Genomic DNA, 15,362 nt, shown 5'->3' with positions numbered 1-15,362 from the left:
TAATATATAGTGACTGTTGCGAGTGTATCTTGTCCTCTTTCAGTAGCCCATGGCTGCCTGGCAACAACAACATGCTCATCCTCAGTTAATTGTTTTTAAAACTTTTATACACACACACACACACACACACACACACACACACACGTGTCTGTGTGTTTGTTTATTTGCCCTGTAGCTAATTCTGATGTTTTTAGCCTGTACGCTGGCAGAATTACTGCTTTTTTGGCTTATATTTTCACTCTAATGAAGAATGTGTAGCTTTACTCGGCTCTACAAGTAAATCTGAGGTACTGACATAACACTATAAATCAGTATTGGCTTCTAGTTTAATATAGTTAGCAAGACAGCTGATCAGCCAATTACAGTTAATCGTTAGCTAAACTTTCATGATTGTGGCGGCCCTAAATCAGCGTGCTCCAAAAACTTCTTTTCTTTTAACAGCATTTAAAGACAAAGTCCACCTTTGTTTTTCTTGAACTGTTAGATTATTTTTTTTTTTTTTGCATCAAGCCTTGACCCAACCTCTCTCATAAAAGACTCAGCCATTCCTGGAAGCTCCTGTTATATCCGAGCATTACTAAAACTATACCAATTAGTTATACCATAATATTTTTCATTATAATTCCCATTATTATTATTGGCATATTTTGTTTACTAATCTGGCTTTTTTGATGCTTTTTTTAAAATTCATCACTCATTTTTCATTGAAAGCAACAGTCTGGGGATTCTGCCTAATCTGGATCCTAAAAGTATCAACTGTTCAAAAGCCCATTTCTATTTTTGGACACTTTGATTATTGACTTTTATTGAATATTCGACACTCTAGACACATTATGGATTTACCAATGTGAGGATTATCACAATATGCAGCACTACACAGCACCTCTGTCCACACCGTGCAGTCATTCTATACAAGAAGGACTTACCTGGAGCTGCGAGACGCAGGCTGTGCTGCACGGAGAGCGTCAGCTGACGGCTGAGAAGAGACGACGCCATAAGCAGCTTTCAGAGAAACAGAGAGAGTGAGGCAAAGAGGCAGAGAGGCAGTCCACAGCACCCGCCTTTCACGTCTCCTAGGAATAACATGGAGAGCACAGAGTTCAGAAAATCATAAACAAATAAGTTCTTCCACACTGAGAACGAGACATTGGACCTTATTCAAAGTTGCATTAAATACAAAGGGGTGCAAATCTGGCTGCACAACTACAAACACAGAGGGATTTGGGCGCAAATGAAGAATCGGCTTCAGTGCGTAAAATCAAGTGCCAGGCTGGCAGCACCTCATTTACATATCATTTGCATGAATCACATCCTAATTCATGCAGTTGTTTCAGCAGGGTGCCAATGAAATGAGTGTTTCAGTTTTGGTTAGTTAAACACAAATAAATCAGGCTTCTAAACCACTACGCTCTAATCTACATGCACTTCCACACGATTTTGATCGTATTTGATTTATTTGAACTGCAAATCAATTCAACAGAGCAAAACTGCTCCCTTTAGCACGTCAGTATGTTTATAATGAAATACGGTTTAATCCATGCTGCATCTGGAGTTTAACTTAGTGAAAATAACAGCATTTAAACTGTAATATTAGTCAGAAAAACTGAAATTAGATATTTTCTCCAAATAGTTCAGTCTAGCGCTGGGCGATATGACCTCAAATCAATATCATAATTAATATTTTACCTCGATTAAGATTAATGAGTGATTTTTTTTTGGCCCTCTGTTCACTCACAAGGTTTGTATTGTAAATATGTTCTGTATATCTTAACGTAAATCATCTCAACAGCCAGATAGGAATTCACGGGACTTCACATTTGAAAGAACTGTCCGAACGAGGCTGCAACATCAAAGAACAGACAAAAGTCTGAAAGCAAAGTTTAAAGAATCAGAGGACGCGAACCAAAGAAGTGGCCACGCCCTTTTTGCGGCTCGAACACATTCTGGGTGATGAGCCCAGCTGTCAGTCAGTGAAGCTTCATGAGGGCTCCTGTGATGCTGGTGACTGGCATTCGTTGGCAGGCGTGATTGTTTACCTCTGGATGAGCCGCATCAAGCATTTGTCTTTTGCGCATCTGGGTCCGTTTTGGACGGTTAGAAGTTCTAAATGTTGGTTTCAATTACTTTTCAATTAACTGCCCAGTTCAGCCCTACTAAGAACATGATATTCCTAAACTTATGAGCTACAAAGTTTCTACTCTAATTCTTCCTCTCTCTATACTTATCTCTGTACTTCCCACAAGCACACGTCATTTAATGCCACGCCTTGTTTTTAGATGTGGGTTGTAGCCATGGTAACACTGCAAGATTTGGGACCAAAATTTCCAACATTGCCAGAGCACTCATTCATGATGTGTGATTTTTTTTTGATGATTAGCACTCCGGGCAAACCTGCCTTTAAAGTGTGCCCTGTGCTCTATTATCTACTAACACATCACATCTGACTCAGTTTGGGCTCCCAGGCCAAAAACACTTCAACAGGACGTCCTAGCAACGCACCACGGAGTTTCCCGACTCGAGAGCCTGGCCTGAGGTCAGGTTTCAGCACCTCAGTGTGCAGACAGCTCCACAAGGCAGTCGTGGGCTGGAGGTTAGGGAACCAGCCCTGTGACCGGAAGGTCGCCGGTTCGATCCCCTCGGCTGACGGTCCATGACTGAAGTGCCCTTGAGCAAGACACCTCAGCGACTCGACAAGCCTTCAGATTAGAGGTGTAAATCTCTGCTCTCACAAAGATTCAGCTCTTTATATTTAACACTCAATTTCCATTAGAATTTATTTTGAATTCTTTAGGAAACGATTTGAATAAAATGGCAAATTGAACAACTGAGTTTGAGTTCCAGTTCTTTAAGAAACGACTCAGAGCTTCAAATCTTACATTTCGCCACCATTTGTTTAGATTATGGTTATTTAGGAAAGATTCAGTGCATTATAAAATATAATCTCAAGTTTCAGCACAATTCATTTTGATTATGATCCTTCAGGAAATGATTCAAAGCAGCAAAAACTCATTTCTCAAAAAAGACTCGTATCATATCTTAAACTTCTCCATGATTTGTTTAGATTGTAATTGTTTAGGAAACAAGGAGTTTGAGAAATTACATAATCTCAAATTTCAGCACAATTTTGGTTCTGAATAGTCAGCAAATTATTTAAAGCCAAATCGGTTTGATTCACGTTCGATTCAATGAATCACACAATCTTAAATTTCATCACAATTAATTTAGGAAATGACTTAATGCCTCGCATAATCCCAAAATTCACCATTATTGAGTCCAGCCTGAGTTTATAGTCATCATAAGTTGTCAAATTACGATGTCATGATACATTTTTCTGAAATATTGTGATGGATTTCTGCAACATGGCCCAGCCCGGCAGAGAACTTAGTTTTGGACAAAAAGAGTGCATAATTGATTTAATACTATCATCAATTACAGTGGCTGCAATTAAAGCCTTCAGTTGAATACTCACCTGTATATCAATGCATGATGATGCACTGGTACATTTTCACACCTCTACTTGAAATTACTCTGGTTTTTTTTGATGCCATTTGAATCCAGCAGGCCTGAGCTGAGGTGACACTCCTCCAGGAATAATGAGAGGACACTGCTGGGGCTAAAAGATCGATCGTTCTTTATCTCAAAATCGCAATTTAGGAGATTTTTGCACGTTTGCAGGTTTTTGCATTACAGTCTACGTTATCGGTAACGCTGTCTCGAGATTCAAGAGGGGATATGTAACCTAATAACAGGCAGAGGCAACCAAACCTCCACGTGTTGTAACATCACGACAACTCACTACATTCAACAACAGCTCAGTACATTCAGGGTTCAAGGCTTAAGCCAGAAAAACTGGATATTCTTGGCCTAAAAAAAACAGACCACAGGCCTAGACATTCCTTTGTAGATGATAACTGCAATTAAAATCACAGTCGCACAGCATTAGTTGGAAAAAATTGCAATTTTCCACAAATCGTTCAGCCAAACTGCTGAGGCTTCAAGTGGGCCAACAGGAGGGGGACTAATGCAGACCCTCTGAGGAGATACTAAAAACATCCAACATGCATGCAAACACACACACTACCATCAGGACCAACAAAGACAAGCTCCACATTTATCTCCACAAAGACCAGCTCCACTGAAACTCAATGCAAATGTCGAAGTATTTTGATATATTTATATATACACTATATAACACTAGTATTGTGATTATATTGCTAAATGCCATCCTTTTCAATCTCTCTAAACTTTAAACCACTTACAGAAGGAGGTGCAGCCAAAACAATGCAACATTATCAATGTTTTCGGATGGTAAATAAAGTGTCTATATCTGTGTTGTAGTCATGGCGACCCCTGGTTCCCATCACCACCACTGTAAAGACATCAATCATTTCACACCAAACCGCTCTGAATGACTTTTCCATCTCACACACTCAGTTTTGCCCAGAATTTGGGAAAAAATGGGTGGAATTCCCCTTTAAAGTCCCTGAATGTGAGTTGTGTGCGTCTGTGTGAAGACCGGATGAAATACGGAGGTACCAGAGGCGCGCAGCGGACCAGAGCGAGAGGCAGCGAGCAACTCCCTTCTGCTCCAGATTTGGGGAGCGCTTATGTAATCGAGGCGGCAGGAGCCGGAAAATTCCAGACGCTCCCGTCTTCGGAAGCCCCCCGTCCAGACAGCACCTCGACTGGATGGAACTGGTTCTCGACAGAGGCATTACACAAGCCTCGATCATGTATGCTGCTCAGGTTGCAGCGAGCAAAGTGGGTTAGACGGGTTTAGACCCGGGGGTGAGGGGGGGGCGGGGGTGGGAGGTACAGCTCTTTCTGAGTGAGAAACGTGATGATTGACAGGATTTTATCAGCTGCACATCGTTAACTGGAATTGTGATATTGGCCTTTACAGTATCGACCACAGGAGGCTGCAAAATCCAAATAAGTCTCTAAACAAACACAATGCTTGTTTACTGTGTGCTGTGAGCACCCTGACCAATCACAGCTCTGGAGGAGTCCCTGAAGATGTCCTGATGTATCCATGCAATCCAACAAAAGTTCAGTCTACAAAAGTGTCACATTAAAATGCATCGGTGAATCAATATGTGGCAAAATCTAGTACAAAATGAAGCAATATCACCGCAATATAATGACATGTATATATTTTAGTATACTGTCCATATCATGAAGCCTTATTAAAAACTACTACAAGCAAAACACAAATGTATGTTTTCACTGTGTTCACTATTCAGCCCTTTTCATTTAGTTCAGGACTTGCCAACCCAAATGTTAAGAAGAGCCGTTTTGTCCTTTCAACAAAAATCAAACCACCTTGGAAGCCTCAACATTTTATGACCATTTAACCACCGTGGCTGTAAATGTGTCTGAGTGTGTGCTGATGCACTAGTATAGGATAAACATATAATATAAACGAAAACTCAGACTCTGCTTTAAGCTTCAGCTCAGCTTTTCTCGCATCTCCAGCAGGAAACTTTTCCACTAAAGTAGATCAGTTTCTTGTAAAATGCCTCTCAACGTTCAACTTTTCACGAGGCTGAAGTCGCTTCTCATTCACCAGCTTCTTGTTTGAATTTTCCAGTTCTACCTTAAATGGTGACTGAGGCCCCAGAATGTAACTGCTGCACCTTTTAAGGTGGAATGGGAAAATTCTAATAAAAGGCTGGAGAACGGGAAGCAACTTTTGTCACTTTGTAGTGTTTGTCAGTTTCTCGCTGCAGATTAAACACATCAGGAATCAAGCTGGAGTGATTATAAACGCTAATAGGTCCATTCCTGTCCAAATTATCGATGTTCCCCTTAAATCTCTCTTTTCTGTTTCGTTAGCTACGAGCTAGGCATGTTACCGACCCCTGGCTTAGAGTTATCTGCGGTTTACAAATAATTTGTTCAACTACCTTTTTTTAATTTATTTATTTTTTTTTTGTAGGGAAAAGAAAGTCTGAAAATCCACAATTCCAATATTAGTTGGAAAAATCCCAACAGGACATTTTCACCAAAATCTTTCAGCCCCATCATGAACATACAGCTTCAGCCACTCAGAACAGAATCAGAACCAGGTTCTGCAACTGCTTCTTTATAAATCTGTCCACTGCCCTTCGTTTGGGACCTCCACCACACTCATCATTCACCTAGCCTCCCTGAACGGTCACTGCACCAGGGGGACGTCGCACGGAGAAACAAAGCCGGCCTTTGAAGACTACTCAACGCTCGGCGGGCCCATCCGGCCTGGGGCTCGTCTTCTCCACAGAGCGAGCAGCTACAGCCAGCTCTCCACGTGAGTAGTCAGCCGCGGCAACAACAAGGGCTTTTCTCCCACAGTGCAGCCATCGCGGAGAACCATTAACATGCTAATTACTCCAGTATTACACAACCTGGATCCCTTTGCGTCGGAAACAGAGCGGAGGAGCTGGATACCTTCAGAGCATGCTCAGAGTTCCTGTCCTCAAGAGAGGTGGGCGATACAACAGCATATCATTACCAAGACAAATGACACTTTTTTTGAGCATGTTGTTCGTGTTATCAGCAGAACTGGGTTCTAAGTAGTTCCACTAACTCGGTTCTCTGACATTTACAGAAATGTACACGTTGCACACTTTTACTTCAAGCACATCTGTGAGTAAATTGATCTACCTTTACTTACTTACTTAACTTTAAATAAGTAACGTTTAGTGCCTAATGCCTATATTTGGGTTTAATTTGATTGCCATATCGTCTTATAATAATATATAATCATTTGATAAGTTCCACTGTTACTCAGAACTTAGAGGGGAAGTCCGCGTAATTAAATGGTTAAGTTGCACAAAGTTATTCTGAGTAGTTTGGTGCAAAATGCTTAATTCTAGAGAAGCTTAGAAAGTCAGAAATGCTCACAGTGGTGGTGATAGGAACCAAACATCCACCCTCCACCCTCCACAGAAGGTTATTACATTAAATGGCTATTAATACCCAGCCTGAAGTCTGAGACCTCAGTAGTTCTGAGATAAAGTTTTGGCCTGAAAGCAATTTAGTCTAATCTGTTCATGGTGGATTTACCACTATTGTACACCTGTGGATGTTTTCAGATGTGAAGCAGCTTGATGTTCTCCTCTCTCTCAGAGATCAAAGCTTTAAGTGCTGTTTATCTGATTGGGGGGTGGGGGGGGGGCAGTTTTTCCTGGTTTGGGAGAACCTTTTAGACTTTTCTCAGAAAACATGCTCTGCTTACACTGAAGCATGTATAACTGCTTCATGCTTAATGTGCAGCCTCTACAGTTCATGAACTTGGACTTGCACAACTTTCGCACAGCACTGTCAGCACATATAGGAACGCTCCCAGATCTCCATCAGAGGCTGTGAAAGCGAGATGGTAGGAGAAATGACTCCCAGTGATCAGTCAGGCAAGATAAGTGTCTCCAGACCTTCATTCGGTCCCACAGTCTCAAAGCCAAGATTAGCGTTTGATTATCAAATTCTGAGTAGAGATGATTTAGATCACGGGGAACTACCCAGCATGCATGAATTACTCTGTATTCAATGTTCAACAAAAAGATTCATTTAAACGTGTGCAGACAGGAGCGTTTAACATGCTCTGACCTTACGATCCCGTCCTTCCCACGACACGTCTGTCATTCCCAGCAATCCTCCTCTCCGTCCATGTCAAACAGTCCAAATCTAAAGTGCTAATGGGGGTCCTGATTAATGCAGGGTCTGAGGCCTCTAATCTGTTTCTGTGGCAACGCAGGCGGATGGAGGGGACCGAGCATTCAAGGAGACAAGAGGTGAACATCTCTACATACGGATCAACATTACAGCAGTTGTCAAGGAAACTACAGAAAGAAAACAAAACACCAGCTCTGTTTAATATAACTGTACAGCTGTCACTCTTTCAAAGCCAAAGCCAATAGAGATAAGTACTTCAAAAAATGTTCCACAGCAGCCACAGTTTAAAACTTAATAAGCCCTGTAATGTTCATATGATCCACACAGTCGCTCTGACAGACTGTAATACACTACAGGAAGCGTAGGGGGCGATACGGCTTCTACTGTTTCATTTAAAAAGCTCTATAATGTTCATATGATCCACACAGTCGCTCTGACAGACTGTAATACACTACAGGAAGCGTAGGGGGCGATACGGCTTCTACTGTTTCATTTAAAAAGCTCTATAATGTTCATATGATCCACACAGTCGCTCTGACAGACTGTAATACACTACAGGAAGCGTAGGGGGCGATACGGCTTCTACTGTTTCATTTAAAAAGCTCTATAATGTTCATATGATCCACACAGTCGCTCTGACAGACTGTAATACACTACAGGAAGCGTAGGGGGCGATACGGCTTCTACTGTTTCATTTAAAAAGCTCTATAATGTTCATATGATCCACACAGTCGCTCTGACAGACTGTAATACACTACAGGAAGCGTAGGGGGCGATACGGCTTCTACTGTTTCATTTAAAAAGCTCTATAATGTTCATATGATCCACACAGTCGCTCTGACAGACTGTAATACACTACAGGAAGCGTAGGGGGCGATACGGCTTCTACTGTTTCATTTAAAAAGGTGTATAAAGCCGAGCCCCTAGGCTTGCAGACTGCTTCTACAGACATTAGTGAAAGAATGGGTCGCTCTCAGGAGCTCAATGAATTCCAGCGTGGTGCCGTGATCGGACGCCACCTGTGCAGCAAGTCCAGTCGTGAAATTTCCTCACTACTAAATATTCCACAGTCCACTGTCAGTGGGATTATAACAAAGTAGAAGCGATTGGGAACGACAGCAACTCAGCCACGATGTGGTCGGCTACGTAAAATGACAGCGCGGTCAGCGGATGCTGAGGGGCATAGTGCGCAGAGTTCACCGACTTTCTGCAGAGTCAATCACTACAGACCTCCAAACTTCATGTGACCTTCAGATCAGCTCAAGAACAGCGTAGAGAGCTTCATGGAATGGGTTTCCATGGCCGAGCAGCTGCATCCAGGCCTTACATCACCAAGCGCAATGCAAAGCGTGGAATGCAGTGGAGTAAAGCGCCGCCACTGGACTCTAGAGCAGAGGAGACGAGTTCTCTGGAGTGACCAATCACGCTTCTCTGTTTGGGAATCCGATGGATGAGTCTGCGTTTGGTGGTTGCCAGGAGATGGTACTTGTCTGGCTGCACTGTGCCGAGTGTAAAGTTTGGTGGAGGGGGGATCATGGTGTGGGGTTGTTTTTCAGGAGTTGGGCTCGGCCACTTAGTTCCAGTGAAAGGAGCTCTTAAAGCTTCAGCTCCAAGAGATTTCAGACAATTTCACGCTCCCAACTTTGTGGGAACAGTTTGGGGAGTTTGGCCCCTTCCTGTTCCAACATGACTGCACACCAGTGCACAAAGCAGGTCCATAAAGACACGGATGAGCCAGTTTTGGTGTGGAAGAACTTGACTGGCCTGCACAGAGTCCTGACCTCAACCCAACAGAACACCTTTAGGATGAATTAGAATGGAGACTGTGAGCCAGTCCAACATCAGCGTCTGACCTCACAAATGCGCTTCTGGAAGAACAGTCAAAAATTCCCATAAACACTCCTAACCCTTGTGGAAAGCCTTCCCAGAAGAGTTGAAGCTGTTATAGCTGCAAAGAGTGGGCCAACATCATATTAAACCCTATGGATTAAGAATGGGATGTCGCTCAAGTTCATATGCATGTGAAGGCAGATGACCGAATACTTTTGGAAGTATAGTTCATGATCCACACAGTCATTCTGACAGACTGTAATACACTACAGGAAGTGTAGGGGGCAAAACAACTTCTGTTTCATTGCACCAGAAAAAAAAAGTGCTTATAATAGAATGACAGTGAGTGGGAGCTATGTCAGAGGAGATGCCAGAGAGGCATAATGGTTTAATTAGTCAATTAACTTACAATAATTGACAGATTAATTGGTTACAGAAATCATTAGGGATGCAAAACTGGAGTCAACAGATTTTTGGCTTCAAACATGCAGTCAGCATTTGACCAATTTATTCTTTTTTTTAGCCGATCTGTGTTGCAGATTCAGCGCCTCATCTAAGGCAATTTCAAGAGTGCTGACTTTTCTGACACCTTAATTTCTTTCCGTAATTTAGTCTTTGTTCAAAGATGCAGCTCAAATCCAATTTTTCAGCTCATCTCATTTAAACAGAACACGTCCTCTGCAATCTGAACAGCAATAAAGACGCATTAAATCAATTTTTTGTCTGTTGAACTCGAGCCACATTTGTATGTGGTTTCAAATCTGATTCTAATAAGATTTTGGTATGTGACTGTTTTAACAGTCAGACCGTTCTATGTATGCGTGTTCGCATTATTCACAGCTTGGTGGGTCTTGATGCCTAAGGCTACGTTCACACAGCAAGTGGAAGTGGCCCAAATCTGATTTTCTCAGCAAATCTTGAGTATTTACGTTAAGCTGTTCAGATTATCTTCTAAATGTGATCTGTATGTGACATCAGTCTGAACAGATCAGCTCCTAAACTGACCCACATGTGCAAAAAAACAGAGCTTGACGCGGCTCATCCAGAGGCGACAATCACGACTGCCAATGAACGCCAGGCGCTTCTGGAGGATCAGCTTCATCTTCACCAGCATCACAGAAGCCCTCATGAAGCTTCATGGACTGAAAGCTGGACCCATCACCCACAATGTGTTCGAGCCAGACGTTACCATGACAACCAGCATCACGTGAGTCCAGTCAGAGTGAGATGAGCAGCAGTGAGCAGTGCTTGTGTTTTTAACTGCTTTAAAATGACGTCAGACTCAGAAAAACGTCCTTCATATGTCCTTATTAAAGAAGGCCGAGAGGAAGACATGCGCTCTGAGACACATAAGCTGGACGTCCGTCCCACCGCCACCTTTTAAAGATCAGAGCATAAACTCTCACCTCTGGTCTCCTCTGCAGACCAGACCACCATGTCGAACGGTATAAACTCACTATGACGCGACGTACATGCAGCACGGACTTAAACTTTCCGATAGGGAATGTAATCATATACAGTCAATTACACTATTCTCCTATTTAACGGATTATTTACAGGATTACCCACCTTGTTCAATCAGATAGGAACTGTGTTCCGACTGGCCTTAAAATAGAACAGCCTGTTCTGACTGAGGTGCATATATGGGCGTCTTCTGTCCTGATGGAGCTATTAATGGATTATCAGGCTGCATGTACAGGTGGCTACTGTTGTGGAATGCATTGTTATTGGTCTGTTAGTTAATTACTGCCCTTCCTTAGTCAACAAACTCATGTGTGGTGCTGCAACAGCAACTAGTGCAGACATGCACCGGTTTGAAGTGAATTGAACCCAGTAATCTATACAGACCCTACTTTAATCCACATGTTACAGTGAACCCAATGAACCTTCCCAAAATACAAGTTTCTGGAAACGCTGCATCATTTCGAGCTCTGTATGCCAAAACTGGGAGAAAAGCTTCCAATAAATCTGACGCTGGCCTCCACAAAGCAAGGCTATGTTCACAGGAGACAGCAGACAGTCATTTGAGATTAGTATCACGAACCAGAGCAAAGCAACAGCTTCGCCACATAAACAAGTGCCAGTTTGATAAATTCATGGATACAAAGCATGAACTCCTCATGAGGTCTGGTTACGTAAGCCTCTGGCTCATGTCTAACCAAACGTCTATGGCCGTGTTTGCATGACAAATGCAGAGTGTACTGATCTCTACAGCCTGAACGCCAAACTAAACACTCTCCAATTCACTGACCACCCCAGTGGTCCAATGATATTGCGAGAGGAAAGTGATTTTAAGTGGCTAGAAAGTGTGATAACTGGTGAAAAAATATTATTTCTACCACATTTTAGTTTAATATTCCAATTGTTTTGGTTAAACCCCATGCGTCAGACACAAGGCCTTATTCGGCCTGCAAAAAATCTTCATTTTCGTTTCTGACTAGCCCTTTTCACCCTGAGACGCACTACAGTACCCAGCATGCACTGCAACACAGTGTGCATTCTGACCCCCTTCCACCAACAATCATCTATGGGCCAGCAGTTACACTAAAAGACAAAGTGACCGGTGTCGAGTTCAAACAAACAGCCTGCAGCGTCCATGGAGCGATACGTGGGGTGGTTAATGATGCCATGCTGCACGTAATTAAACCCACCAAATCAAGCCCACCAATCACTCATCGTGCCCCCCTAAACTTGCTATTTTGTACGTGCTTCTACTGGTACAGCCCAGGGTTGGGCAAGCCAAAATGTTAAGAAGAGCCCGTATGTGCTGATGTCCTACTACAGACTAAAGAAGCTTGCTTTGCTCAACTACAGCCGCTTTTCTCGCATCTCCAGCAGGAAACTTTTCCTCAAAAGTAGAACAGTTTCTTGTAAAATGTCTCAGCGCTCTAAAATGCAGGGATGTTGTGGTAAGACAAATCAATGCACATGTACTAAATTGGTAGACATTTGGTTTAACGATGTGCCAATCCAATACTCCAATACTGAACAGATACGGGCCAGTCGTGTCCGAAACACCTTCTAAACGGTCTCTGATGCTGCGTTCACGTTTGCGGCAGCCTGACGATGGCAAACCGGATGTTTCGTTGTTTTTAATGGAGCCTTGACAGAAAGTTCTGCCACCACCAGCAGCAACGTTGCACCTCAGTCGTGACCCGACTGTTCTAAACAGACCCGTTCTGCTGTGTCAGCATGGTTTCTTTCCCGGTGGTTGAAGGGAACGTTGCAAACTTGAAGGCGGAGTCAGATTTCTGCATGTTTTATGTGACAACTGTATCCTTAATTCTAAGAAAACGCTCCCAGACTTTCCTGCTTCTTCACCTTTTCAGGCATTATTGTTCTTTTTCTTTCACTACCTGCTCACAGAGGTACAACACTGAGCGATCTGCTGCCCTCTTCAGGTTAAGTCGATAACTCGCAGTAGTCTGGACGTCACAAACAGAAATATTCATCTCTGATTTATAATTCATGTTTGTTTCAACCCCAGTGTTGATACTAATACATAATCCAGCCCGTTTCTTCAGTATTAAAACCAATGCATGTCACTCACTACGCCTCGTGGAGCTCACCGAGCGCTGCATGCTTGTTGGTGTCCGTCATCCAGATATAGAGAATGTGAAACGCAACCCCTTCAACCGACTCAGCAGAGATGTCTGAAGTGCACTTGGCCCACCAGCTTTGGATGTTTGAAAGGAACTCGCTTTATAAAAAATTATATTTGATTTATTGCCATTTCATTGCTATATTTTGCCACTGACTGTAGGGACCTTAGAGTCTTAGAGGCTGCATCACCTGACAGAAGCAGACCCTGATTGATTTATATGCAAATAAAGGCCACACAGACCAGGAAAGTCAAAGAGTGCCTAGATTTGGCTTACAGTGCATTTTAATCCATTTATTTGAACCAATTCACTGTGTAAGGCCACAATCAGAGCACTGTAAGGTAAAACAGTGCCCAAAGAAAACGTACTTCTTTCAGATCCATCTCCATTTCACATGTAGGTTCGCTGGTGGTTTTGGATAGTAAATAAACTGTGTTGTGGTCATACTGACTCCTAGATCCCATCACCGTTGAGTCTCTACAATCAACCAATTCACACTTAAAGCCCGGGACCCAGTGAGCACCACTGGACACTGTCTTGCTCTACAAAGGCTGGGTGCAATGAATGCATCTGAAAAACTCAGTATAGTTCATGCAATAACTTTCTGTGAGGTATTAGACGGTTGAGACGTCTGGTTCCCATCACCACCACTGTGAACAGCTCAAACATGCTCGTTTACGTCTAAAACGAACGAACTGTGCAGAACATGACGGAATTTGGGTGAAATCCCCTTTAAGCTTGCCCCAACAGCAGGCTTGGAGGCCTAATGTGTAGAAAGAAGTTCTGTCAAGTGTGGCAAGTGAGGTCATGACCACGTTCCAGCAGACCGCAGGAACAAAAGCTGCTGGAGGAGAAGAGATAAAGGAAAGGCAGGCCGGTTCTGTCCGGATTCAGCCTGTCAAGCTGGACACAGGCTACTGTAAAAGGGGGAAAAAAGGAGCAGCAGCAGTTTTCACCAAGTCTCTCTGCTGCTGTAGGTCGAGGTGGGCTTCTAACAGGCGCCACAGCCACGGGGGTATTTATGTAAAAGGGGAATTCCACCAATTTTTCAAAATTTCTGACTAAATCAGTCCCTGAGATGTAAGAGCGATTCAGAGTGGCTTTATCTGAACCGGTTCACTGTACAGAAACTTACAGACTCGGGTCTCTTCACAGTGGTGGTGATGGGAACCAGACGTCGCCATGACTACAACACAGATATAGACATTTTATATACCATCCAGAACCACCGGAGAACCCACACGAGTCTTTCTGAGACGTTTTCTATGTAATGTTGATGGTAAAAGTGTAATAAGTGTAGAAATAGTAAGTTTTGTGAGGACTATTCTGCCTCACAGCACCCTGCATGTATCCCTCCACCATCATGAACAGATGAAAATACATTTTTAGCCAGAATTTTATCACAAAGCAATGTCTCAGACACTCGTGTTCATAGTGATGTGAGGTAATAACTGTCTGAGGGAGCTTTTAGAAGCGGACGTCTGGTTCCTATCACCGCCACTGTGAGCAGTTCTGGCTGGGTCAGTTTCTCGAGAAGGCAGCACTTCACACCGACCCACTCCGAATGACTTTGTTCACGTCTTAGACATTTAACCAGGCAGGAATTTTGGAAAAGGCGGTGGAGTTCCCCTTCAATGCAGCACAAGGCTGAGAGCTCGGGTGTTTGCGAGGCTGGACGATGCAGTACTGAGTCTCGCCTACAGACGAGCCTCCAAACACGGCCGCTGAGGTGCTGTTTTGAGTCGAGACGGAAACACTCACCGATTTCTGCGTCTGCTCGCTCGGGTTCTGTGAAAACTCCAAGGTTTCTGAGGAGAAAACGAGGAAAGAAAGCAGCAGAAACGCGGCGGTCGGCTTGAGGAAGCAGCGCAGCCCTGTTCTCATCTGAGGCAGCGCTGTGAGAGACAGAGGCGGCTCGTGGAGGGGGCGGTCTTGACGCGTTCCAGCCAATAGGAGGAGAGGGAGTCCGCTCTGATTGGTCCGCTGGAGCAAGACTGGGCTGGCAATCAAGAGAGCGCACTGATGAAACAAGCAATTAATGATTAAACAAAGATCAGGACCACACCTGACCTTCAGCTCATCCTCCCACGGTCCACTTTATCAGCTCCACTTACTGTATAGCTGCTCTCTGTAGTTCTACAGTTACAGACTGTAGTCCATCTGTTTCTCTGATACTCTGTTACCCTGTTCTTCAGTGGTCAGGACCCCCATGGACCCTCACAGAGCAGGTACTGTTTGGGTGGTGGATCATTCTCAGCACTGCAGTAACACTGACGTGGT

At 43.5% G+C, this 15,362-nt stretch overlaps 1 protein-coding gene across 1 annotated transcript in view; it reads right to left on the bottom strand.

Annotated features, from left to right (window-relative positions):
- Positions 1–14,995, bottom strand: part of abat (4-aminobutyrate aminotransferase) — a 49,475-nt gene extending 34,480 nt beyond the window's left edge. Inside the window, exons 1-2 of the mRNA XM_017706961.2 lie at positions 14,844–14,995; positions 927–1,073 (exon numbers count right to left, since the gene is read on the bottom strand). Coding sequence (XP_017562450.2) covers positions 927–996 — 70 coding nt within the window. The 5' untranslated portion in view covers positions 997–1,073; positions 14,844–14,995. The remainder of the gene's footprint in view (positions 1–926; positions 1,074–14,843) is intronic.
- Between the last annotated feature and the right edge of the window lie 367 nt (positions 14,996–15,362).

Source organism: Pygocentrus nattereri, chromosome 14 (genome assembly GCF_015220715.1).
Source record: "Pygocentrus nattereri isolate fPygNat1 chromosome 14, fPygNat1.pri, whole genome shotgun sequence".
Taxonomy (NCBI): Eukaryota; Metazoa; Chordata; class Actinopteri; order Characiformes; family Serrasalmidae; genus Pygocentrus; species Pygocentrus nattereri.
The sequence above is the reverse complement of the archived record's forward strand: the minus strand, read 5'-3'. Positions and strand labels throughout refer to the sequence as shown.